This window comes from Panthera onca, chromosome A2, assembly GCF_046562875.1.
Source record: "Panthera onca isolate mPanOnc1 chromosome A2, mPanOnc1 haplotype 2, whole genome shotgun sequence".
Taxonomy (NCBI): domain Eukaryota; kingdom Metazoa; phylum Chordata; class Mammalia; order Carnivora; family Felidae; genus Panthera; species Panthera onca.
The window spans coordinates 166,456,374-166,482,008 of record NC_138340.1 but is presented as its reverse complement, the minus strand read 5'-3'; the positions used below and the strand labels follow the sequence as shown (position 1 = coordinate 166,482,008).

The window sequence follows — 25,635 nt, the reverse complement described above, 5'->3', positions numbered from 1 at the left end:
TCACAGTTCGCTAGCGTTCGCTGGGCCTCTCCCGGGCACACAGGCTCCCCCAAGTACCTTCGTTTTTATTCAGAACCACAGAGGAGGCCCCCTCCAAGCCTCGTGAATGACCTGGCACGGAGACGGACCGGGATTCGTGGCATGAATGGACAGATTCGCATCTTACTCTAGGAACGCCACGGTGCTCCTGTCTCCTTTCATGCACTTTTCCATTCACTTTTTTTTTGTTTTGTTTTTTAATCTGCAAAATCCTTCCGGGGCACGCCGGCGGAGGGCACAGCTCCACTGTGGGAAGGGCTGATTTGTTTAAAAGATTGAAAAGTTGTGACATTTTCATATGGATAAGTGCATTTTGTTTTCACTTTACCTAAAATGTTTGAAAATTAAAGTTTTTGGTGGAAGACTTTTTTAGGGTGGGAAACCAAGTGGCAGGGCCAATTTTGCATTTGCCAATGAAAGCAGAGCTTTTTTAAACTTCAGAAAAAGGTCAAATTGTGTTTGATGACCCCATTTGGAGTTCATCAATGATGATGCATTATGCAATTTTTCTCTGATTCTGTTTTATCCCTGGTAAGTTGGAAAAAGGCTCCAGAATTAAAAAAAAAAAAAAAAAAAATGTGATCGAAACTAGAGCAGTTTTGAATTGTAGGAAAATTTACCCCCGAATCAAAATGTTCTTATTTCATTCTTTCTATTTTCCTCACAACCTGAACATATACTTGATATAACACAATATGTCCGTAAGTAAGAATAGGAAAGACTCTTTTCCTTATTCAAGTTGCGGAAGGTAAAATTGTGATGTTATTTGGGTAAATTTACTGTGTCTCTGTGATAAACTGTGCCGAAATCTTTGTAGTTTTGTCCCCAAGGTTTTATTGATTGTAGAAATTCACCTGTTTTAACAGTGAATTGATGGTAACTGGAAAAACTATATTAGTTCTGTTATCTGTGGGCTGGCTTCAGTTCTCTAAACAAAGGCTACTTGAAATCTCTGTTATTGATTAAATCCAGATGGAATTCACTTCTGATACACAGAACACTGGCAAATTTATCAGCTTCTATTATTCCTCATCGAAATGAGCTCCTTTAGCTTTCTAATTATATTGTCTAATAAAACTAAACAGCCCATGCTATCTGCATATTATATGAAGAATTGTCCTACAACAAACTCATAACAGTCAATTAACATAAAAGCTAATTATATATCTCATCATCTTACAAGTTTCCGAATGTATGCTTACCCTGTTGTCGCCTAGAGCAAAGGAGGCTTGAATTTTCACTTCTAAATATTGACTTTTAACTAATATCAGAAGCGATTTCAATATTTTTATGGATGGAAAGTTAGTGATTAAGCCAGATGCAATATTTGCCAGAGTGCAATTAAAATTTCGACATTAACTAAACCTCCAGAAGGGGAATCTTTGCAACAATGTGAAATCAATTATCAGTCGCTAAGCAGGTTAAGTCCTGGGTTCATATCTGAGGAACACTCAAGATAACGATAAAGATAAGTGAGATTTATTTGAGATTGCCAGACTGTTATGAAAACCACAGACAGAGCACAAGGGCATTTCCACGTCCAATCGTGCGCCGTAACATAATTGTGTTCCTGCCTAATTGTGATAGCTATCAAGCAAGAAATTTGCTACAAGATTAACAGAGACACAGTAATGAACACGCACGGAGGCGCCCTGGAACCGTTAGGAATGTGGCTCACGGGGTCTGGAATGAACCCCACACTCCAGCGTTCCAGACCCAAAACTTCCAGAGACTTTTTTTCCCGCTTTCACGTTGGGATATGGGTACTTCCCTCCGCCCCCCCTCCCTTTCATTGCTCACAGAATAAGCACATGGTCAGAATAAGCCTTGAGGGGAAAAAAGAAAAGTAGACACTCTATCTACGTAGCAGGATCCAGAGGGGCAGGTAGGTTTCAGAAGAGCAAAAGTTAGGATTTACTTTGACCAGCACGCTCTGAGATAGCGATGAAGTTATAACGGATCGCTTTTATATGTATAACGGATCCCAAGTGAGTGCCTGCGTAAAAGTAACGGCTGATAAGAAAACCGGGTGCCCGTGCATCGGTTTTCTCCCGATACAATGCTGGCGGCCTTTTTCATTCATATTGTAATGAGGTTACTATCTCTGAGACAGTCCTTCCGGGGTGGAGGCCACCCTCCCCTAAGATTACAATAGGAATTGCTTTATTGACAAGTACTATTCAAAATCTTCATAGTATAGAAAGAAAGACTTTGTTTTATTCCACTCGTCTCAACACTTATTGCACTCTTATAATCAAAACACTCTGAGGGGAGAAAAAGGCCCGATTATTCTGTGAACAGTCTTTAAATTTACTGAAGGCAGTTCAGCTAAGTGAAATCATTTTAGACTCCAATCGTGTGCGTCGTCGTCAATGTGCAAAGAGCGGCGATGCTTAGACATCTTTACCATTTTCTCACAAAGCCGGATGCTTTGATTGAGATTTTAAAATCCTTTTTTTTCTCTTAGTCTTCTGAAACCAGATCTAGTAAGTTCACGTTGGGTGTTTTTCCTTTACCTGTTTTTAGCGGAGATTTTGAGGAAGCATTTCCTGAGCTATCGGCAGGCAAACACTTCCTCCTATTAAAGAATGTTTACTCAAAAGAGCCAGCTAATGATGGGAAAACACACACACACACACACACACACAGAGACACACACAAACCCGTTTGCCTTCAGACTCATAAAATCAACAAAATTCACGTGTTGATCTCTTGATATAACATATGTGTGTTAAAACAGTACCATATCAGTATATTCAAACGTATAGCATGACACTTTGAAAACTGGAAAAAAAAAAAATCCCGTTTTGGGGAAAGTTGTAAAGTGGGGACTGTTCTAAAATAGTGCCAGCCCCGGGAAACAAATCAAAAACCCCTCCAAAGTAAGTTGAGGAGGCCTTTCGGTCGCTGGCGTCTGATCTGCTCAGGCGAGACGGTGGGCAGTTTCTGCACACGGCTGGGTGGGTGCGGTCAGATTTAAAAAACATTTTCGAGAGCGTCCCCAGTCAGCGGAAAGTACTGGGATCCGTCAAGGCGGCGCTGAGTGTTCCCCCAAAGTCTCCCAGACTCGAACCCCTGCCCTCCGGTGACGACCACCCCCACCCTGTTTACTTTTCCGCTGGGGAAGGTGGGGGCCGGAGGGGACAGAGAGTGCCTTTCCGGGTTTCACTTAGCTTTTTTAAGTGAAAGCGTGCACTCATCACTGTAAAGTGAAAACCTGCTTTGCTAACATCCAGAAAGTACCATGAAGGTATCTCAAACGTACCAGATAAGGAAATACACTTAAACCACACGCGTGGCAGGCAAAAAAAAAAAACCACCCCATAATCATGCAGCTAATGATCTGCTTGATTAACTGTAATTAAGAATTTGCCTCTGTGTTTTATAACGTGCAGACCCAATACAGATTTAATCCTCAGCGCCTGTGGTTAATAAAACGGATTTTCAGTTTGTTCCTTAACCCACGCATTGCTGTGCTTTTTGTTTTGTTTTGTTTTTACAACTTACAGGGCTTGATTGGCATACTTAAAAGTGTAAGTAAAATGCAGCTTGTATTTGGAATGCACTTCAAGCCACCACCTTTAGGGTCTTTTCACTGTAGACCCGAAAACAACAACAACAACAACAAACCACACTCGCGAGTTTTTAAAAACTGGCTATTTTAGTGAATGGATAACCGTTGTGGTTTAATCCAGTTGAGTAAGCGGTTTCGTTGCAAAAGGGAGCGCCCGGGCCTGGAAAGAATGCGCCTGGAACCGGGTTTTGGGGGAGAGGCGGGGACCCCGTTACCGCGCACACGGCGGGGGCAGCTGGGCGCCCATCGGCGGCGGCGGTTGTTTTCGGCTCTCTTGCTGCCCCGGCTCCCGCAGGCCTGTGTCCCACCGCGCGCACTGCTCGCGGACCCCGGGGGCGGCGGGGACGCCGGCCCGGGGGCGGGAGGCGCGGGGACCCTTTGTGCGCCCGGAGCGCGCGCCTCGCCGCCGCGCGGTCGCCGGCACCGGAAGGGTTCACACTGCGCCTGAAAGGGGACAATGGAGGCCGGCTAGATCAACATCGCCGAAATCGAGTTCATTTGCGATTCAGCCCCTTTCACCACGGTTGTCACGCAAACTTCCTACTTTGATCAGCGGAGGGTGGAGAGGGAGAAAGCCCGCGGAGGCCCGGGCGCGGCGCGTCCGCGGCGCCCTTGGCGGGTCCCCGCCCCCTTCCGGAAGGAGCCGCGGGGACGCGGCATCCTGCACCTTGACCCGTCTAGACGGGCCCCGAGGTTTTGTGTCGGTTACCAGGGGCGAGGGGTGCTCTTTGACCCCCGCGCGGGGCGGAGGTGGTGGCCGGAGTGGGGGGGGGGGGGGCGTCCCCTGAATCCTCGCCGCATTCCGGAGGGACAGGGGCGCGCGGAGACGGGCGCCAGCTGTTCCCCGAGCCCGCGCCCGTGGCCGTCCCGCGCGCCCCTGTCCCCCCCTCCCCCACCGGCGCCCGCGGGCGCCACTGTCGGCTCGGCCCGACCCGTCCAGAAGGACGCGGCGTGCTGGCCCGCGGTCTCTGCCTCCCTCCCGGTCCCCCTCTTGTGCTCCCCCTCCGCCCCTCCCCCTCCCCTCCCTCCCTCTCTCCGGCTAGTAAATAATCACAGCCATTTTCTGTCCTCGGTGCCGTATTCTGCGTGTGCAATGACTTTGAAAAAGGACTACCTGTGTAAGTGCACTTTCCAGTTCCAATCTAGGCGTTTTCTTCCCGTCCACTTTCGAACACCCGCCCCTTCCCAAAAGCACAGTGTAAGCGAACTTCTCACGTTCTGTAAGTAACCTAACCGCAAGCACATTGTGCGAGGAAGGTCATGCCTCCCGGCGCTCCTGGGGGTGGCGCGCGGCTCCGGACGCGTCCGGCGCACGATCTGCTAAGACCGCGTGGACGTTAAGGCAGGTCTCCTGCCCCGTTTGTCTCCACAGACCCCCCTAGCCCACTCGGAGGTTTTCCTAACAGACCTGTTGGACCAAGTGTGCGAGCGGATGAACCACTACCAGCTGGAAGAAGATTCCGTGACTCGGGAGAAGAAGTTTAAGAGATTTGCTCCAAGGAAAGGAGACAGAATGTACAAAGAATTTAAAAAATTCCATTTTTATTCTGATGCTTACAGACCTTTGAAATTCGCGGTAAGCTCCCGTTCTTCGCAGGTGAATCCCACGCGCCAGGAACACCATTTGGGGTATTCTTTTTGGCCGTTTGCTTGGGTTGTGGTTGAGTTTCCAGACCTTGAACGTTAAAAGGTTATCTGGCTGCTCTGTGGTCCCGCGGCGGCGTCAGTGTTGACCATGCGTTTGGGAAGTTGCCTTTGAGACACCTCACGGGGCTGTGCAGACAGGCGGTGTTTTGCAGAAAGTGCTGTTGTAGCTCCCAGCGACTTGAAGCCGAGGGTCGCGCCTGCTCTGCCCCCGTGGGGCTCAGAGAGGGGTCTCAGTGGCCCCCCCTTGCCGAGGCAGGTCTCTTCCAGGTTCCCACGGAAGGAATCAGGGCTGGTGGCTCCTAGGTTAAAATCCAAATTAGAATGAATGTCGTTTTCAAATATTTATAGCCAAATGATAGAGGAAGAGTGACAAACATCTTTTTTTTTTTTTTCCTTCTCCCCCTTCAGGCTTCACAGAAGACAGAGAATTTCCTTCCCGAGTTAATTCAAGTATTTTAGCACAAACTAAGTTAAACAAAGGCTTAGGTATGATAGTTGGCTTAATGCCAAACTCCCGTCCGGTGTGGTGTTTATTTTAAGTGAATGCTGGCCTCTGGCTTGCTAGAATGTGCCTGGCAAAATAGATTCCAATATATTTCGCTTTACTTAACGCTGTTGAATCAGACCAAGTGATGGGAAAGCCTGTTTAAAAAATGTATTAAGTTCACACACTGGCCGAAATGCCAGGCATGCTGACGCCCCGAAACAGGGGCTTTAGCTGACTTCTGGAGATTTCATTTTAATTAAAAAGTAAAGGCAATAACTCCAAGGTAAAAGTACCCTGGAACAGGAATTGCGATGAGTACGTGTGCTTGTATTTCACAGGTTTTAAATAAACACGTTATGGTGGAATTTACATATTTGTAAATGCCATTGAAAAATTTTAAAGTCTTGCTGAATGAACTTGGACTGTGCTTTGCCAAGTCTCGAGCGAATGCCCTCCTGTAGCTTCACGGTTCCAGGAGCTGTAACCCTGTGGGTCTTTAGCACAGACGCGTCCTTCAGTTAGAATTTAAGATTTTTTTAATGCCCCGGGCGCCTTTGGGCTCCCTCTTCTCTGAAAAGTGAGATTTGGGGCTAGAAGCAAAGTGAAATTATCAATGGAGCGCTAGATGGTTTGAAAAGAAACTTGGCCAAGTCACTGCCAAGCATGTTACCCACAGTGAAACCGACGAGGTTTGTTTTGATTGCTGAGAAAGCTTAATTGTTTTCACACTTCAGACTCTGTTTTAAAACCACAAAATGGATTGTTATGTTAAATCTGAGGGAAACTGGTTTAAGCGTCTCCAGGAGCCGGGTTCTTTGAAGGAGTCTGGAAAACCCAAACAAAACCAGAAAGCTAAGACTCCCCAGCTCTACCTAGGAGACCCCTTTCTTCCTTTTCTTCGCATTCCAATGTAACGAAGAGGCACAGATACAAAGAACCGCTTTCCTCCTCACCCTCGTCTTTCAACACGACTAATCGGTTAGTTAAGTCCCAGGAAAATGACGCAATTAACGTTTGGGGACGAGGCTCCATCCGAGGCAGTGAGGTCCCGAAAGCAAAGGGGCTGATGAAAACGGGCCACGGCGGTAACACGGTTTTCTGTTTTTAGCTAATAAAATGTTGGTGCGTCCTTCTCACGAGAGCCCCGTGCGCGCGGATCTAGCCACATATGTTGTTATTACGTTTCCGCAGTGCGAAGCTATTATAGAGGAGCATGAAGACGAGATATTCTCACTTATCGCCCAGGAGGCACACGACCTCGCTGACAAGCTGTGCAGTGAGAAAGCAGGTACTGTGTCTGATGTAACATGTGTCTTCCGCTCGCCCACCCCCCTCACCCGGCGCGGCAGCATCTTTTTTTCAAACCGCCCTCGCTGCCTCCCCGCCGCCACCACCACCACCACCACCACCACCACCACCACCACCGGCTCCGCACTGAGTCAGAAAGACCCCATGTGAGAGAAGACAAATAAACAAAACCACGGGGCTAGGTGGCTCTTCCGTGGGCGCTGGCTTTCTTCTGCGTTTGCAAGGAAGTCTCAAGATGGTAAAGGGGGCACAGGCCCATCAGAACCGGCGGGGTCCAAAGCACTTTCTCTTTCCAGTTTGCAGACTCAGAGAGGTTGGGTTCTCTCTCCCTCCTGGACCAGGAAGGAGAATCTCTTTATGACTCGCCTGGAACCTAAACTGATAGCAGGCGGGATCTTTATTTAGTACGAGATTTTAAAAGCTTTTTTTGTTTGCCGATTTGCGAGGGGTGCTGGGTATTTTTTTTTTTCGAGTTTCTTTCCCGGGATATCTTTTTGTTTCTAATAAAGCCTAACGTACCTTCCTCCACAGTATCAAATTTAGCGCCCCAGTCCTTGAAATAAGAGTTACTGCCCATCTGTGGAGAAACGTTTTCTGTCATCAAAGGTTATTAAACGAGAAAGTGACAAAGCCACATCAACAGGAAGAAGTTTTCTTCCTCTGAGTAGATAATGGGGTTGTTTTCTTTTTAAAATCCAGCTTGAAAAAAAAAATAATAAAGATGATCCAGTTTGGTTGGGGGTTTGAAGAGTACCGTAGAAGGAGACACTCGGGACTGCTCAGGGCCCGGAGAGCCGTCTCACTGAGCTCAGACACGAAAGGTTGCTTTTGTGAGCCTCCCATCAGTAAGTGCGTAGCCACGATTTTCCAAAGAAAGTAGTTTCGATGTTTTCGAAGTTTTGCGAACGATTCAGAGATGGGCACGTGCTTGAAGATACGAGCAAAAATGGGATGCGTGCTATTGGAAATACCTGTTTTCCTATTTTTCTGTCACAGAGGGTGTGGACTTGTCACAATCACCTATGGCGAGGGCCAGTAGTTTGCTCTCTAAACACCTGTTTGGACCTCACAGAAGGGCCTGAGAAAGTTTCACCAACTCTTCCTGGCAGCGGTGGCCCCAAATAATGACAAGATTCTGGGGAGAGACCCTCTTCCTCAATGCAGCAGTTTGACTTAATTTTAATAATAGTGACTGCCTTTTCATTGCTTCTGCATACTGGTCCCTGGAACTGAGAATTACGTTAGCCCCGAGAAAGCGTGAGTGTAAGGCAAAACCCTAAGATTTACGCAGGAAAGAAAACCTTAGCTTACGGAGTCTTAATAGCATTTGGTTGTTTAGAAACTGGTGAAGTATTTCCACTGTAAAGCGCCAGCCCCTCCGAGCTGCTGAGAGTACAAGGTGGGCCACCGCCTCGTGGCCGCAAGGTAGCGAGCCTTTTCAGGGTCGTGTTTCCCCGTGAAGCATCCTCATGGCTGTTGTAAACCATCCGTAAATTAACAAGTGAGAACACGGTCACCTTACAAAGAGGCTAGACTCCCTCTCAGCCCAAAGTCCCCGCCGTCGAAGTAAGTTAGCGCCACGTAACGAGGTCGCCTTTTTCACACTTAAAAATTATCGCCAGAAAACCGAAAGCCACGCGTCAGTGAGGACATTCGCCCTCGGTGACCACGGCGACAAAGAAGCATGTGTTTTCACAGGTTGGGAGGCTTTCGGATTCCCGTGGAAAAGGGGACACTCTCATGTTGTAGAAATACTCCCGCGCTGTTGTCCGAAACTTTGCTACGATTGAGCTCTGTGATTTAAAACGTTTTAAAGACAGGGCCGTGTGTGTGTGTGTGTGTGTGTGTGTGTGTGTGTGTGTGTGTGTGTGTCTTGTGTGCTGGAGGCCGCGAGGCCGCATTCACCGGTGACCGTCCCCCAAGGCAGAGTGTGCTGTGTCCAAGGCGCTGCACTGACGGCTGCTAGAGTGTGTACGTTCTGCTTTTAGGGAGATCGGTTTTTTTTAAATAGGTGGTTCTAGAACTAGATGTTTAATCGGAAGGGCGGCCCCTTTTTACACTTTGTATACACTTCACCTATACGTGCGTGTGCCTGCGTGCACACGTGTGTGTTATACGTGTATATATATGAATTTTGCTTTTCTCTCTCTTGAGGGTAGATCGTTTCACCTTCTTCTTGGTAATTACGTAGGAGCACAAGAAAGCACGTTCACGGATTTTAAAGCCTCAGCTTTATTGGGCTTTGATGGACGTATAAAACCGTAAGGCGTTTCACATGTGCACCGTGGCGATCTGATACGTGTGTACGTTGTGAAACCTTCTTCCCATCAAGTTCATTGACGCTGGACCCTAACAGGACTGTCCAGTTTACTCCCCGTGCACAGACCAGTACGTGGGGGGCCATGGAGAAAACGCATGTTACATTCGCGATGACCGTTTGGATTTAAAAAGGCCCCATCGGTGAGGTTTTCGTGAACGTGTGCACCCTGCCTTGAACGAATAAAGAAAACCTCGGTGAAAGACGACAGCATCGCAGACGGGTCTGTGGATGCCTCTTCACCGCTCTGCACCGCATAAAAGGAAAAGCGTCAAATACATCCTGCTCTTGGGGTGTGAGACAGAGTAATGGGACTACCTGATAGACAATCTGTCGTCGCCGTCGTTTTTCCCCAGGCAAAAAAAGAGGAGTGAGTGTATTCGATCTTCCTGGTGGAATATTTTGTGGCACTTACCCCGGCCACATCGTCAGTTTAACGTCTCGAAGTCCAAATGATGCTTTAAAATCGGAATAAGATAGAAGGTCATGAGTAAAAGGGCAGCTGTGTCCCACGGATGGTGGAGGGTGTACCACTCTGGGTTGGGAATGGATGGACCCTCTTAGTTTTGTGGAGGCGTTCATTAGCTGGAGCGTGAGGGCCTACATGTGAATACACGAATATATTCTGGGTACGTGTCACTTCCGCTCCGCTCCTAAATCTTAACCCTGAAAACGTGAGACTGAGGAATCTGACGCGTGATCCTTGTGAATGCGACCTATGGAGTAAAGGACCAGGTACCTTGAGATGTTCGGCTTCCGTCTAAAGAAAAAGCGTTTTTACCTCTTCGTGCAGACTGCCCTACGCGAACGGGGGTGTTGAATTATATTACACAAAATAATTACTTTCAAAACCTCGTCTTTTTCCTGTTTTTGATAAATTATGGAGTAAAAAGAATCGTAGCCTTTCTGGAGGGGGCGGACGTTAATTGCTTCCAGTTGGCGAAGTGGAGCGTCTCAGAGCCCCCTCCTTGCCTCTCTGCTCCGTGGGTTAAATGCCAAGCGTGCTGCGCCTCTATTTAAGGCATTTCTTAAACACCCCCAAGGCCATGGGCAAAGTGACACGCTCCCTGGGCTTTGGTTTTAACATACTCCGGGAAAAAATGCTGGAGGACGGCAGCAAAGATAACAGAGCCTTGGCAGGTGTGGAGGCCACGTTTGGGGTACCGGGGAGGAGGTGTGTGTGTTTGAAAATTTCCATGATAAAAAAGTTTTTAAAATGTGCTTCCCTCAAAACTGTGTTTCTTGCAGAAAGTCTGTGACTCACGCGCTGGTGTGAGATGGGCTAGTGATGCTGTGACTTTTCTTGGTTTGTGTTTTTTTTTTTTTTTCCAGATCTCTGTGGAGCCTCTGCTAACCTCGCAGAGCTCCTGGATGGCACCTCTACTGGTTACTGAGGAGGAAAGTCACAGCCCACAGGTCAACGTCCGTGTTCCTATCTTCACGTTTCCTCACGAAAACAAAGTTCACGTGTCTCGTGTATACGGTGTTGTCGCACGTGTGACATTGTGTTGAAAATCTGTTGTTTGGTGTCGCGACAGACCCGATTCTTTGGATAGGGGAAGTTGAGGACTGCATAAAACAAATTACCCTTGTGGATTCGGATACAGACAGGGTCAGGAGTGAAGCGTTTAAGTGCCCAGGAAGAAAAAACGGAAGGCATTTCATAAATGAAATAAGGATTTGATAACATACACAATATCTTATGCACATCTACAAGTATAATGTTCTAGTTGATGAGAAAGAGCATGATTTGAGTTCTTAAATGCTTGATTGGTCATGAAGGTAAGAAAGTATATTGCCACAAATTCCAGATTATGTCTTCTGGGTTCTATACGGTGATCGATTAAAGACACAAACTTTCTTTCCATCAGGAAGGAGATACAAAGTTCCAGAAACCTTCAGTTTAAAAACGTATTAATCTCTAAAATGTAACGGAATGTGTGAAAAAATAATGAACGCTTTTCTCGCAAGCAATATGGTGGCCTTTCTTCCGCATACCTTGTTAATCCAGATGAGTCAGAAAGTCACTGTACTGTTATCTTGTGTGTTCCTCAAAGATGGCACCAGTGACCGTGTTTTGTTTTGCCGCAAACTCTGTTGTGCGTGTGCGTCTCTGAAAAGACTTTCAGCTAACGCTTAGTGTATTTTACCACTAACTAATCTATTGTCCTCCCATTTGGGTGTGTTTGTAGGTGTGGAGACAGAGGGGAGGTGGGACCGGATGAAAAATTACTTTTGACCCCACTGAATACCAGAACGTAGTCATCCTAGTGCTAGGCTTGGATATTTCATTGTCTTCGCTAAACCTACAGTCAGTGACATCTGACTGTAATCGTTGCCGATCCCGGGGCATATGCTGTACCTTACTCTGAAGAAGAGATGCTCATTGTTGGTGGTGAGAATTTACTAGGCAGGGTGACAGAAAGTCTGCCCCCAGAGAGCAAAAACCGTCCGCCGTGTGTTACGTCATTGCCTGGAAATCACGCTGTTTAAACCACTCAGCTGATGCTTTGGGAAGAGACAATTCTGGAACTTAGGAAAATTTACCAAAATTAAGGAGAAGCGGTTTCCACTTTTTTCCTTCTTCCTCCCCACTTCTTGTCGTAAGTTCACGCCACTTATTTACTGGGGGAAGCAGAAAGGCGCGTGGTGGTTGGACGTGTCGGCAGCTGGCTGCGAGTCTAGACCCTGCCCAGTGTAGCCCAGCGAGCCTGCACCACAGCTGACACAACACGGAAAGAGGATTTCAGAATAAGTAGCACCGTATTGCAGTCAGGTAGCGAAAGTGTTGTTTAAAGCGCAGCCCGTACATCCGTGTGTAAGCCTACCTACTTAAGATTCGTTCAGCATCTCACATAGTCATAAACGTTTCCCTAACGTGGGCCTTGTTGGTAAGTGTGCTGCCCGGGGACTCGATTCCTTGCTGAGCACATGGCAGAGGCCCTGGCAGGAAGTGCCCAGTGACACGGGAACTCTGTGATCGTGTGGCATTGTCTCCACCTCCCTGGCGGTCGCTACAAATTCTCAGAGACAGACGCGGCCAGTGCTGATGGCGCCGCTCAGGAGAATTGGGGCTCCCGTTTCCAACCCGCACGAACACAAGAGGTGTGCCTTCTGTCCCCGATGGGTGTCCCTCGTGGGTGTGGATGCTTTTGCTTTGACTGGCGCGAACCACTCATCTTGCCTCTGATGGCGCACATCTAAGGTTCCGCCGAATACGGCTTTTCAGTTTTTTTCTTATTTCCCGGTAAAAAATAGGCTCGTCTCTTACAAGACTTTTGATGCCCCACGACTTCTATGTACTTTTTCCTTCCAGAAAGTTTTTTTCCGGATCCAACTTGCTAAACCCGTGTAAATATTTTGGCTTTGCGAAGTTACCGATTAAACGTCCGCTTGAGGGGTAGACGCGAACCCCCTGCATCTTTGGGCTGGGGATATTCTGGGGTTCCCTGTGGGGCACGGTCAAGTTGTGCTGCGTTTGCTAATGAGCAATAATGAGACAGAGCAGTGGGTTGCTTTAGCGACCCTCTGAACCACACTCCTGCCTTTTTAATGACGTTGATTGACCAAAACCAAAGACAGCAAAAAGCCTGGGGGGAAAAGAAAGAGTCAGCACCCAGAGCGTGGCACAAAAGTTTCTTAGAGCCCGTGAAAAGCAACCTAATTCTAGGTCAGGGAAATTCCTGGAGGGGAAAAAAAGGTGGGGGGTGGGGCGTGTGATGCTTATGAAAATACTGCGGAGAGTAGACGTGTTGGAGGCAGGGGTTTCGAGTTGTGTTTTTGTGAGACCGGCTCTTTGGGTCTCTGCAGAAGATCCTGCGCACCTGTTCTCCTGGAGAGGAACCAGGCTGGCCAAGATGAGCGGTTTGTATTCTGTTATGTGGATTACCATTTGCTAAGAAGAAGCCCGGGCCACTGAATCCATTTCACTGAGGACTGAAAAGTGGAATTGAGCCAGAGTCCCAAATGGGAGGGATCAATACTTTATTTACTAAGACAAGCCCTAAAAAATAGAGTCAGTAGCTGTTTATATTTGTTATTTCTTCTACCTGTTTCTCTGCTCAGGTTGATATTTATCCACGTAGGTGGTAGCTTTAGCTACATGGAAAAGTTGAAGCTTTCAACCTTAAAATTCAGGTTACAGTGGCATATGGGAAAAAGCCATTCTTTGATGTGATTTTGTGGCCTGTGTTAAAATCTGATACAAAACTATGAGCTCATCTCAAATCTGGAAACCCACTCAATGGCGTTTTGTGTCGTTCTATCCCACAATGCACTGGTAGCAAATTGTCACGATACCTGTTACATACGAGTGTGTGTTTTGTTATGATTTTCTGCCCAGGTCTTAATGCCCCCTGCTACATTCCTTACGGTCCGCGGAGTCACTGTTCCAGGGCAAGGAACTACACAGACAAAAGATCGAATGAGGTACATAAAATTGAAATATGGAATCATAGACCTACATCGCCCATAAGTCACCTCAGAAGAGGTGCAACGGACAGATGATGATGTCGTCTCCGGACTTGTCCTTCCCGCCCCTTGGCCCCCGAACGTGGGTTTGCTGAGGAGGAGTGACCCACTCGTTCTGTCCGTTTTCAGGATCTGCCCTTCTCCACAGAGATGGTGCTTACAGTGACCGTAATAGCAACGCACCTGTCTGTAGGGACGTCACCTGAAAATCTGGCTTGGCTTCCTGGGGACAGTTTGTAGACGAGTCTGTGGCATCAGCCACAGGTGCGTGCCCTTCTGGGTTCTCTGAGGGTTCAGAGCGGAAACTTAGGTGCAGGCATACCGTCCCACGCACAAAGGTGGGCCTGTCGTCTGGGCAAGGGGAAGTCAGCTGACAAAAATATCCTGTCTCACGGCAGCGAGATATTTACAAAACACATGCCATCTGTTAAGAAGCTTGGGAAACAAGCTATGAGGTTACACCGGAAATATGTCGAAACTGCAACATGGCTCATTAGTACGGAACACGGATTTTATTGGACCACCCGCGGGCCAACATCGTATCCCCCAAAACGTAACGGCACAGAGTGGAGGCCGGGACAGCGAGGCTAGCGATTAAATAGGAGAGAGAGCGCCGCGTGCCCCCAAACCACAGTGGAAGCTGCACCGCGCACTTGGCTGAGCTAAGATACCACTCGAGGCGCACACGCCTTCCTCGGAGCGGACAGAGAGGAGCTGCCTCCTCCTCCGGGAGCATAAACGAACCAATATCTAAGGAATGCAAGTTCCATAATGGGACACCGGATGCCCAATGTCGGCTAATTAAGCCTGGCTCCGACTCGGAAAGATCCCGTAAGTGAGAAGTTAAAATATTAATCCCGATTTCGAACTGCACGACGAGCGAGGCTGGTACCTGAAGGGAGAGAATGTACTCCTGACATTTTAGATTAAGGGTTCGCCTCAAAGCCGCTTTCCGAACAAGTGGGACTTTCTCTACAGCGTATTCTCTGATACGGGCCGAGAAAGGGCGATGACAATCCTTGAAGTGACACCACTGTCAACAGAGGGAGAGAAGATTTCAATCAGGTGGTTTTCATTGTCTGATAGAAACGATCTTTATGGCTTTGTTGTTCTTCATCAAAGCGCACTGATTAAGCACCTTCATGCCCTGTGGTTTGTAGAAGAAAGCACAGAACCAAAAAATAGACTATTCGGTCCCCATTAAAAATGGACCCTATTTAAAGCAACATGGTATTAAAACAGAGTGAGGTCTAATACAAATGCAGGTCCAATAAGTGTTATTAAATTATTAGACCTTAAGGTGAAAATATGCCCTTGAACTGCCCTTATATGCAATCAGAGCTGTGATTAAATATTAATGCCCTAAGATTAAAGGGTCACTTGAGTGGATTTTTTTTTTTTTTTTTTAGCAATACCCCAAATGGTGGGAATTAGCTACATTTTGCATACTTTGTGGACACCGAAACCTGGACAACTTCCAGACTGCAAAGCGCCAGGCTGGGGGCTCTGCTCTCGCCTGGCTGAGCCCCCGCCCCTGCGCGGTCTACAGTCGTGTTGAGATTCTTTGTCATGGCGCTGCAGGGAGCTCCGTGGCCCTGTGTCCGTGGACCAGGGCTGTCGCGGGTCCCTTCTGCAAGAAGATGGGAGTCCGTTTGGAGCAGCGCTGGTCAGGGCTGACTGTCCACCTGTTGGGTGTGGTGCTTTGAATACCACAGAAGGAAAGGAATACGTTCATACATACATATATATATATTAAGAAATGCTTTTCCTTCTACTCGATGACTGAGTGTCTAAGTCTAGCAAAGCCTTTGTTCTTCTAGTTCGTACGGCCCATCACCAAAGAGGGAAGTGTTCTCTCACTCATGGACCCAGTGTTAAGTAACCACACGGTGACCCGATGACTCAGGGCCAGAGCCCCCCCCAGCCCCTGGGGGTGCAGCTGTGTGACCCACACCCGCGGCTCTGGCTGCCCCGGGCCGAGCCCCTCGGGGCAGGTGAGGGACGCCGGCCCAGGTGGGGAGCCCTTTGTCCAGGGCCGTCCTGCGGCCTTGCTCTGACAGCCAGTGCCCTTGAGCCCGGCCGCCCCCGTCCTGGATCCCAGAGGCCCAAACACCACGGTCAGCCCGTCAGGCTCAGACAAAGCACTGGCTGCCTCCCGTTTGTGGTCTCGCTGAGGGGAACCCGGGCAGCACCGGCCCAGCGCACGGCTCCTCCCTCAGGGGGCCCCCGAGTCCGGCCGCGTGTCGTAGCTCAGAGCCAGCCATGGGCCCAAACCGGAGAAACTTCTCAGCCAGAGCCCCTTCCTGGCAGGCCCCCCGGGAAAGCACTGGACGACGTCACACAGCTTCGGCACTGCCCGCGTGGGGCCGAGGGTGCCCCCGAAAGCCCGTGCCCCCACAGTAACTGTCCCCCCTTGACGACTACTCTTGCTGGCCCACGTTTCAGCAGACGCCTGTGCGTTGTAAGGCCCCACGGTGAGAGGCGGAGGGGCGGTGGCCGGGGCCCCCTCTACATTCAATTTGGGACTTTTCCACGGGAAGGGGGGCCGTGGGGAGGCCTCGCCGGAGGCCTCGACGTGAACGCTGGTGCCCTCTGCGTGCTGGACAGGGACCGGGGTCCTTGTCTTCGTCTCAAAAGGGCCACCTCCTCCGGGGGCCACCACTGCTTTCCAGGTCAGTGGTGGGACAAGCAGACCCAGAAAAGACCCCCGCAGGGGCAGGTGGTGGGAAGAAATGCTAACGTGGACGCTATGGAGGAGAGGACAGGGACCGGGGGATGTGTTCCCTGCTGGGGGGAGGAAGGAGTCAGCGGGGAGAGGAGTTCAGAGGCTCCCAGGGTCTCCTGCGCTGAAAGGGGAGAGGCACAGAGACCGTGGGGGTCAGAGCGGCTGGGTGGTCCCTCGGTGCCCCTAGAGGGCACCTCGGTGGGGTAGGGGGGTGTCTCCCAGGTCGCTGTGATCCGGGCCGAGACAGAGGATGACCGCCCTGGGTCAGCTCGCGGTTCTGCAGGCTCACTGGCAAGAACGGTGGGCCATGTGTGCCCCCCACCCCGCCCCCCGCCTCCACTGTGCTTGGCTGGCCACACCCAGAGCCCCCCTCCTGCAGGACCTGTGTCACCCGGTCACCTGCCAGGGCCGGCTCGGAGCGTGGACGTTACCTGAGCTTCAAGCTAAACACAAACATGTGTTGTAAACGTAGTTCATCTACTTTTGCTAATTTTCAGTAGAGTGGAAAGCATTTAATTTTTATTGGCTCTCACAGTAGGGGGCGGGTGGTCAGGGCGGTGGAGAGCAGAAGGAATCCCTTGGATCTCTCTAGAGTTTTCATTTATTTAAGTGCCTGTGATCGGTTTGCCTCCTGGTCACCTTCCCTCTGAAAGCCTGGCACAGGGAGTCTCCAACGCGAGGTAGGAATTGAGGGACCCTGCTCGGCCGGGGACCGTTTGTCGAGGTGACCGTGCGACTTCGGTGGGTTTACCCGCCGGCCGCCCCGCTCGGGCTCCAGTCCACTGAGTGGACCTCACTGGTCTTTCTCCCCCATTGTCCTCCGAAGACCCCGTTCCAGGTCGCCAAGTGCCCCGGGCCCAGTTCCTCCTGGAGGCAGGGCAAGTCGGGGGCTCAGGCGCCACACTGGGGGATCCCTTGGCCCTCCAAACACTCAGCAGGTGCCGCTCAGGGCAGAGCAAGCTGGGCCCTGGACGGGCGGGTGGCCAGGGTCCCTTCAGTCTGCCGGACTGCACACGAGGCACCCCAGTCTCTGCAGCTTGGATTCCCTTCTTTAACACCAGACAAAGCAAAATGAAAAACACACACGCAAAAACCCTACATTTTTTTCCTCATGGGTAAGAAGAAATACATGTACTTCTTCAAAAAGAAGAAAATGACAATGTTCTCGGGGCACCTGGGTGGCTCAGGTAGTTGTGCATCTGACTCTTGATTTTGGTTAAAGTCACAAATCCCAGAGTTATGGGATCGAGCCCCAGGCTCTGCACTGAGTGTGGAGCCTACTTGAGATTCTCTCTCTCTCTCTCTCTCTCTCTCTCTCTCTCTCTCTCTCCCTCCCTACCTCTCCCTCTACCCCTCCCCCTCCTCCAAAAATTAATTAGGGGCGCCTGGGTGGCTCAGTCGGTTAAGCGTCCGACTGGCTCCGGTCATGATCTCGCAGTCTGTGAGTTCGAGCCCCACGTCGGGCTCTGTGCGGACAGCTCAGAGCCTGGAGCCTGCTTCCGATTCTGTGTCTCCCTCCCTCCCTGCCCCACCCCTGCCTGTGCTCTCTCTCTCAAAAACAAACATTAAAAAAAAAATCAGTTTTTAAAAGTCCTCAAGTCCCATCACCAAGATAACTGTTTGCATCATATATGGGTGTGCACACACGTGTGGGGGGGTGTCGGGGGGAGTTGAGTGCGTCACCTGTGTTCTCTGACCCGGCCTTTCCCCTCAAAGCGCTAGGAGTTTCTTCTCCTGTTGTTCAATGTCCTCCTGCCACGTAAGTTGTCGCGGCTGCAGAACGTCTACTTGTATGTAACGGGCCTCCTACGTTAGGACCATTTAGACCATTTTCAGTGTTTGACTAGTGGGAACGAGGCGGAGGTGAATCTCGGTAGCTGGATCTTCGGCGGATTCTCCCTGGCTGCCGCCGGCCTCGGCTGGGTTCCTCGCTGCCGCAGGGAGGTCTCGGGGGGCCCGTGGCCCCACGTCCCCAGCGGTGCCATCAGAGTCGAGAACAGCGCCTGCCCTCCCGACTGGGCACCCCCCGTGGGTGAGGGGTCCAAACGGTCCTCTCCTGTTTGGGAAACTCCCCGTCTTCGGTGCAAGGACAGGAGTCCCCGCCCGGCAGACGTCCCCGGCGTGGTGCCCAAGCCACAGGGTGAGCCCGCCCGGTCGTCGGAGCCCTCGGGAGCCCTCCACGGCTCCAGTAACAGCTGTGCTGGCGACGCACGTGAGCGTGGCTTTAGTCCCTTCCACGGGTACCGTTTCACATCACCCTCCCACCGCCGCGTGTGGAAATACAATCTCGTCTCCACCGTGCAGATGAGGAAGCCGGGGTCTGGAGAAACACGGGTGACCAGGTTCGAAGGCCCCGGTGTCCTGACTGCAGCACCGGCCCGCCTCCAGCGGGGGGCCCCCTCCGACACGGTGAAGGAGGCCCCCGAGATGGACTGGTTGGACAGGACAGTCCCCGCGGTCCCGCGGGTGCCGACGTGAGAGCATGACGGCGGGAGGACGGAGCTTCTGGCCTCCGTGCCTCGAGGGCCCCCAGAAGCCCTGTGCACGGAGCATCGGGACGGAAATTTGCTGCACGGGGAACAGGGCCCCAGCGTCAGCCCAGCTGCTGCTCGGACGCGCGCTTGTCCACAGTGACATCTCCCCTAGAGATTGGGACGGGGAAATATGTGTCCAGGAGGGGCAGAGCACGTGGCCCCAACATGCGGGGCTGAGCTCGGGGCCGGGGGCGTTGACATCCACTTGCGGGGTCACGGAGGCCAGGCTCGGCCAGGTGGTGTGGCCCCAAAACCATCCTGAGGGACTGTCTGCCCTGAATACTAATAATTGAGGTGATGCCCCAAGGTCAGCCTCCTCTCCTTGGAGCTACTTCATTGATTGTTCCCCAAGGTAATGACACTGTTCTGCTGGCCCTTTGGTAAACGTTCGTTTCGCCTCAACGTCTCTCTAAAGCAGGGCTTCCTAACCTCTTCGGATGGCATGGAGCCTTCTGGCAGCCTTGGGAAGCCTTTGGCAACGCCCTTCTTAGACGGATACGTGTGTGTGTGTGCGCGTGTGTGTATAGATAGATAGATCCATGCACAAAATAAAATGTGCAAGGTGACAAGAAACACAATCGGATTAAAATACTTACAAAATATATTTTAACTGTGATGTGTTTCTGTACTAATGTGTTAGATAAGACGACGTAGTCACAGGTTGAATCAATGATTTTAAAGTAGTGATGGGCGAGGGTGCACGGGTGGCTCAGTCAGCTAAGTGTCTGTCTCTCAAGGGCACCTGGGTGGCTCAGTGGGTTAGGCCTCCAACTCTTGATTTTGGCTCGGGCCATGGGCTCATGGTTTGTGGGTCTGAGCCCCGCATCGGGCTCTGTGCTGATGGCGCGGAGCCTGCTTGGGATTCTGTCTCTCTCTCTCTCTCTCTCTGCCCCTCCCTTGCTCATGCTCTCTCTCTCTCTCTCAAAATAAATAAGCAAACGTTAAAAAAAAATTAAGTAGCGACGGGCCGAAATGATGATCTCCCGTATCTGCGACGACTATAGCGTGATATGAAAATATCTGTGGTTTCGGTTGGCAAAAAGGCAGCTAGAGAGGATACGGCTGAGCGAAAGGAGTCGAGAAGGACCAATGCCACAGGATTTCCCTCATATTTGGAATTGAAGGAACAAAGCAAATGAGCAGGGAGACAAAAGAGAGGCAGACAAACCAGGAAACAGACTCTTCACTACAGAGCACACACTGACGGTCACCAGAGGGGAGGTGGGCGGGAGGGGGGGGCGGGGGGAGACAGGCGACGGGGACTAAGGATGCGCTGGCCAGGAGCACCGGGTGGACACCAAGTGCTGGGTCACTACGTCGCACACCTAAGACGAATATAACACCGTGGCCGCTGACGGGAACGAAAGTGAAACCTTTAAAAAGTTGCCAACAGGGGCTCGGGCAGGGTTGACTCCTGCCGCGACATCATTATGTCTGTCTCGTAAGGAAAAGAACGGGGAGGGGGCTGGTAGACACCGACTCGCGACAACAACGAGCACGCATGTTCCCGGCCCAAGTTCACGGAAGCCAGAGTAAGAGCTCCTGCCTTAAAGTAAACAGGAATGGGTCAACCTGTTCAGAGAAGAGACCGAGGCAGAGAGGCTCGCTGTTTGGTCCAAGGCACCACAGCAGGTCAGAGCCCCACACGGGACCTTCTGCTGAAGGCACTGACCTTCAGTGCTGGCTCAGACGTCCTCCTCGGGAGTGTTCTAGAGATTTCATCCTGACGAGCTTCCACGAAGATCACTTGACCACATTTGCTATTCACTGAAGAAGACTATGGACAAAATTTTAAGACGTTGAAAAGAGTCTCTCAGGAAAGAGTTACTGATCATCTAAAACCCACACCTGAACCACACACACAGACTTGCTCGGTTCGAGGGGGAATGAGAAGATTCATTTCGCTAGAGAAAAATCTTGAACTTCCAGTTCATGGCCCTCGTTCTGGGGAGCGCTATAAAATTAGTAATAAGACTGCTTGAAGAAATCCTTCAGACCAAGTTCAGATTTAAAAGAAATAAATACCTATATAGATAAGTTAACCGTAAGCTTCACTTACTACGTTGCGGTTGCAATGAAGGACGTGGCCAATGGGTCTTGAGGTCCCGTGTTGCCGAAATTCTGTACAAAATGAAGCGCTCTGGAGGCAAGTAGCCCCCGAAAGTACAGACCAATGTCAGACGTTTCCAGAAATATATGGAAAATAACACCCCAAAGAATGGAACAGTACGTGGTTATTTATTGATTGAAGAAATAGTCTGAAGGAAAAGGTGGGCCCGTGGACTCTTGCCCCATTTCCATAAACCAAAGGTCTGACTCTTCCTAAATCTCTCCCTTCCTCGCGTTTGTTTGTACATCCCGTGGTGGTCAGGATCACCGCGCCACAGGCACAGGGTCGCCGTCCTCTCCCAAAGACGCTCTCAGGCTGCCGCGGGGAGACTTCACCCGGGGCAGCGAGCCCACACTCCCTCTGTGTGGTCCTCACGTTTCCCTGGGGACGGCGTCTCTGCTGTACTGCTTCCCACCTTACGGCCCCCACCCCAAATCAGCCTCCCCTCGCGCCAGCTCCCGCCCTGGGCTCACCCGGGTGCCGTGGGCCAAGATGCTCCTCCGGCAACCCCCCACCCTCCAGCTGCTCTCCCTCCTCCTCCAGCTGCTCCTCCTCCTCCTCCAGCTGCTCCTCCTCTTCTAGCTGCTCCTCCTCCTCCTCCAGCTGCTCCTCCCCCTCCTCCAGCTGCTCCCCCTCCTCCTCCAGCTGCTCCTCCTCCTCCAGCTGCTCCTCCTCTTCTAGCCATTCCTCTTTCTCCTCCAGCTGCTCCCCCTCCTCCAGCTGCTCCTCCTCCTCCTCCAGCTGCTCCCCCTCCTCCAGCTGCTCCCCCTCCTCCAGCTGCTCCTCCTCCTCCTCCAGCTGCTCCCCCTCCTCCAGCTGCTCCCCCTCCTCCAGCTGCTCCCCCTCCTCCAGCTGCTCCTCTTCTTCTAGCTGCTCCTCCCCCTCCTCCAGCTGCTCCCCCTCCTCCAGCTTCTCCTCCCCCTCCTCCAGCTGCTCCTCCTCTTCTAGCTGCTCCTCCCCCTCCTCTAGGTGCTCCCCCTCCTCCTCCAGCTGCTCCTCTTCCTCCTCCTCCAGCTGCTCCTCCTCCTCCTCCAGCTGCTCCTCCTCCTCCTCCAGCTGCTCCTCCTCTTCTAGCTGCTCCTCCTCCTCCTCCAGCTGCTCCCCCTCCTCCTCCAGCTGCTCCTCCTCCTCCAGCTGCTCCTCCTCTTCTAGCCATTCCTCTTTCTCCGCCAGCTGCTCCCCCTCCTCCAGCTGCTCCCCCTCCTCCAGCTGCTCCCCCTCCTCCAGCTGCTCCTCCTCCTCCTCCAGCTGCTCCCCCTCCTCCAGCTGCTCCTCCTCCTCCTCCAGCTGCTCCCCCTCCTCCAGCTGCTCCCCCTCCTCCAGCTGCTCCTCCTCCTCCAGCTGCTCCTCTTCTTCTAGCTGCTCCTCCCCCTCCTCCAGCTGCTCCCCCTCCTCCAGCTTCTCCTCCCCCTCCTCCAGTTGCTCCTCCTCTTCTAGCTGCTCCTCCCCCTCCTCTAGGTGCTCCCCCTCCTCCTCCAGCTGCTCCCCCTCCTCCAGCTGCTCCTCTTCCTCCTCCTCCAGCTGCTCCTCCTCCTCCTCCAGCTGCTCCCCCTCCTCCTCCAGCTGCTCCTCCTCCTCCAGCTGCTCCTCCTCTTCTAGCCATTCCTCTTTCTCCTCCAGCTGCTCCCCCTCCTCCAGCTGCTCCTCCTCCTCCAGCTGCTCCTCCTCTTCTAGCTGCTCCTCCTCCTCCAGCTGCTCTTCTCCCTCCTCCAGCTGCTCCCCCTCCTCCTCCAGCTGCTCCCCCTCCTCCTCCAGCTGCTGCCCCTCCTCCAGGTGCTCCTCCTCCTCCTCCAGCTGCTCCCCCTCCTCCAGCTGCTCCTCCTCTTCCAGCTGCTCCTCCTCCTCCTCCAGCTGCCCTCCCCAGGTGCCCCCACCCCATGCCTCCTTGTGCTGCCCCGCTCAGTCCTCACAGCCTGAGATCTGCCCTTCCCGCTTCCCGTCTGTTTGCTTCTTCCCGCCCTGGCAACACTGTTCTCGCTCCTTCCAGGCCTCTGCGTCCAGAGCTCAAGTGTGACGAACGTTTAAGCAGCAGGCTGAATATGTCCCGAAAGCATCACCACAACAAGTGTCGTTACCGGCTGCGTGTGTGTGGTGAGAAATCGTGAGATTCGCTCTCTTAGCAACAGTCCAAACTCGGACTGCGGCGCTGCTAACCGCCGTCACCCTGTCGCACACGAGACCTACGGGTACGGAGTCATCGCGCCGCAGCACCTCCATAAGAGGAACGAGAGAGACTGGGGGGGGGGCGGGGGAGTAAACAAACAAGGAAAAGCAGGCTGCGTGGCGCCAGGGAAAGAGCTTGCACCAGAGAGCCCCCTCCCGGACCCCGTGGTGTGACCTTGGGCCACCCCTCACCCTTGGCTTCCAGCTTCTGTCGTCCCCTGGGAAGAAAGGGGCCCCGCTGGGCGGCCGCCAAGCCCCTCCGGCCCCTCCCGGATTGTGCGGCTCCTCAGTGACACGCCGTAGCGACACAGAGCGCCCCACACCTACCCTGCCGCGGCCTTCGGGTCGACTTCCTCAACTGGCCCCTGCACGTGCCCCAGCGCGGCTTCCGCCCCCGCCCCTTCCGGTCCGGTGCACCTGCGCCCGCCCCGCCCCCTCCCGCCCCTCCCCCCGTCGGCCTCATCTTGCGGCCCAGCCGGCTTTGCTGCGGCCTTTGTCGCTTTGTCTTCCCTCCTTTTCCTTTTGTGTCTGTGGGGCTCACTCAACTGTTTGCACACTTTTAGAAAAATTTCCGTCTTCCCCGTGAGCCCATTCTCTCCGCACCGAGGCCCCCCGGATGCCTGGAGCCACCATGGCAACCGCCGGCCCGCGCCCGGCCTCACCTTCCCCGGGCGGAAAGCGCCAGAAGGGGCGGCCCGGGCCTCGCAGGGGATAAAGGGAGAAGGTTCTGGACCCCGAGCCCGGAGTCCAGGTGTCTAGGCCGCTCGGGCCTAGGGCGTTTGGAGGCTGAGCGGCCCGGCGGGGACACAGCGCCCTGCTCACGGGTGACACGCGTTGCTAACAACTACCAGGGAATTCTGAGTGTGTAAAAATCGCACATTAACGCCCCGATGGAGAAGAACGCCATCCCGCAGCCGTCCTGGTCCTGATGACGAATTTGCGCCTGGCCGAGGGGCCCCGGGGCCGCTGCCCGCCGAGACCTTCTCTCTCTGACCTTTTCCCTTCCTGGAAAGCCCGCGCCCCGAAGTCAAGCCCTTCCCTGCCTGTCTGCCAGCGGCCCGGGCCAGTGCCTCCTGGCCTCATTGTCCCCGCCAAGCCCTGCCCGGCCCAGGCCTGGCTCCTGATTAGAAATTTAAAAGAGTCTCTCTGGTGAGAGCAGATACCCCATCACTTCCCGGGATGTTCCTCCTTTTCTCTTCGGGCCTCAGCTCTTCCCACTTTTAAAGACGCGCAGCACACAGAAAGCGCAGCCAAGCGTGCAGCCCGGAACGGCCCCTTCCGGGGCCCTCGCAGAGTCTGGGAACCGCCGCCATTCACCCTTTGCCTTCTGGTGGCTTCTGAACCATGACGTCCTGGGCAGTGGCGCTCAGGACAATCCCCGGGAGCAGGGGGCAGGCCGGGGGGCCGGGGCCCTGGGAGGAGCTCCCCAGGAGAGCGTTTCCTGATCCGAGGATCCCTCGTTCTCCGCCGACCCGGGGTTGGGACAGGAGGCACCTGATGAGAACGCCCGACGACACTCAGTGGCAAAGCATCGCCCTTCGCTCCTGCCGGGTTGCCACACGCCTCGGTCACCCCAGCCGGCACTGTGTGGAGGGATGGGGTGCCCGGATGGGGCCTCGCTCGCCCTGGACCAGGGAGAAGGCGGTCTCGGCCCAGCGGGGACCCTTAGCGGGAGCAAGCCTGCCCTGCCAGCCCCACGCACCACTTTGCCCGCCTGCCTCTGCCCCCCCCCCCACCACCAGCCTGCGCTTCTTGGGGTTCATCCGCCATTGCCTTCCTGTCCCATGCGGGCCCGCAGCCCTTCTCTCCTGGCCTCCCTCCAGCCACCTTTCAGGGGCCACCGGATAAGCCTCTGGTGGTTGGGCCCCAGCCACACTGCCCTGTACGGCCTTCCGTCATCCGCAGAGGCCGGGCTCCCTCGCTGGCTCTCAGCCTTTATTTTCCTCCGCGTCCTTTCTGTGCCCAGGCCTGCAGCCGGGGAATGATCCCGTCGTCCCTCGGGCGTGCCTTCCCCGGTCCCAAGCCTCGCTTGGCATTTGTGCCATTTGGTTCTGGGACCCAATGGCCGCCAAGACCCTTCCCTGCCGTTGGGCACTGGCCCAGGGGCAGGACGGGACGCAGCTCAAGGGAAGCATCGACTGGTCCCCCCCCCACCCCCGGGGCTCAGATCCAGGCGTCCCACCCAGGTTCGCCTGCGCGTGCAATCCGGTTGCCTGACCGCCGGACGCGTCTGTCCACCCCTCGGTGCTCAGCGCATCGGC

At 52.9% G+C, this 25,635-nt stretch overlaps 1 protein-coding gene and 1 long non-coding RNA gene across 3 annotated transcripts; one reads left to right on the top strand and one right to left on the bottom strand.

The window, feature by feature from the left end:
- Window positions 1–3,697: 3,697 nt before the first annotated feature.
- Window positions 3,698–23,749, bottom strand: LOC132679715 (uncharacterized). Of its 2 annotated transcripts, XR_013551946.2 has the most exons (6): window positions 23,702–23,749; window positions 21,161–21,241; window positions 20,774–20,878; window positions 14,735–14,875; window positions 5,176–5,559; window positions 3,698–4,057 (listed from the first exon to the last, which is right to left on the bottom strand). It is a non-coding gene; the product is annotated as an uncharacterized LOC132679715 (long non-coding RNA). The 2 variants fall into 2 exon arrangements; XR_013551947.2 differs by lacking the exon at window positions 3,698–4,057 and having other exon boundaries at window positions 5,139–5,559.
- CNPY1 (canopy FGF signaling regulator 1) lies at window positions 4,866–14,738 on the top strand. Its single transcript, XM_060633480.3, has 3 exons — window positions 4,866–5,189; window positions 6,939–7,035; window positions 10,705–14,738. Exons 1-3 carry the CDS (start codon window positions 5,046–5,048, stop codon window positions 10,764–10,766), a joined length of 303 nt encoding a protein of 100 aa, XP_060489463.1. The 5' UTR covers window positions 4,866–5,045; the 3' UTR covers window positions 10,767–14,738.
- Window positions 23,750–25,635: the final 1,886 nt, after the last annotated feature.

Coding starts and splice junctions, on each gene's coding strand:
- CNPY1 (XM_060633480.3), top strand. CDS start 5,046: ATGAACCACTACCAGCTGGAAGAAGATTCCGTGACTCGGGAGAAGAAG. Junction 5,190..6,938: donor ACAGACCTTTGAAATTCGCG/GTAAGCTCCCGT, acceptor ACGTTTCCGCAG/TGCGAAGCTATTATAGAGGA. Junction 7,036..10,704: donor GCTGTGCAGTGAGAAAGCAG/GTACTGTGTCTG, acceptor TTTTTTTTCCAG/ATCTCTGTGGAGCCTCTGCT.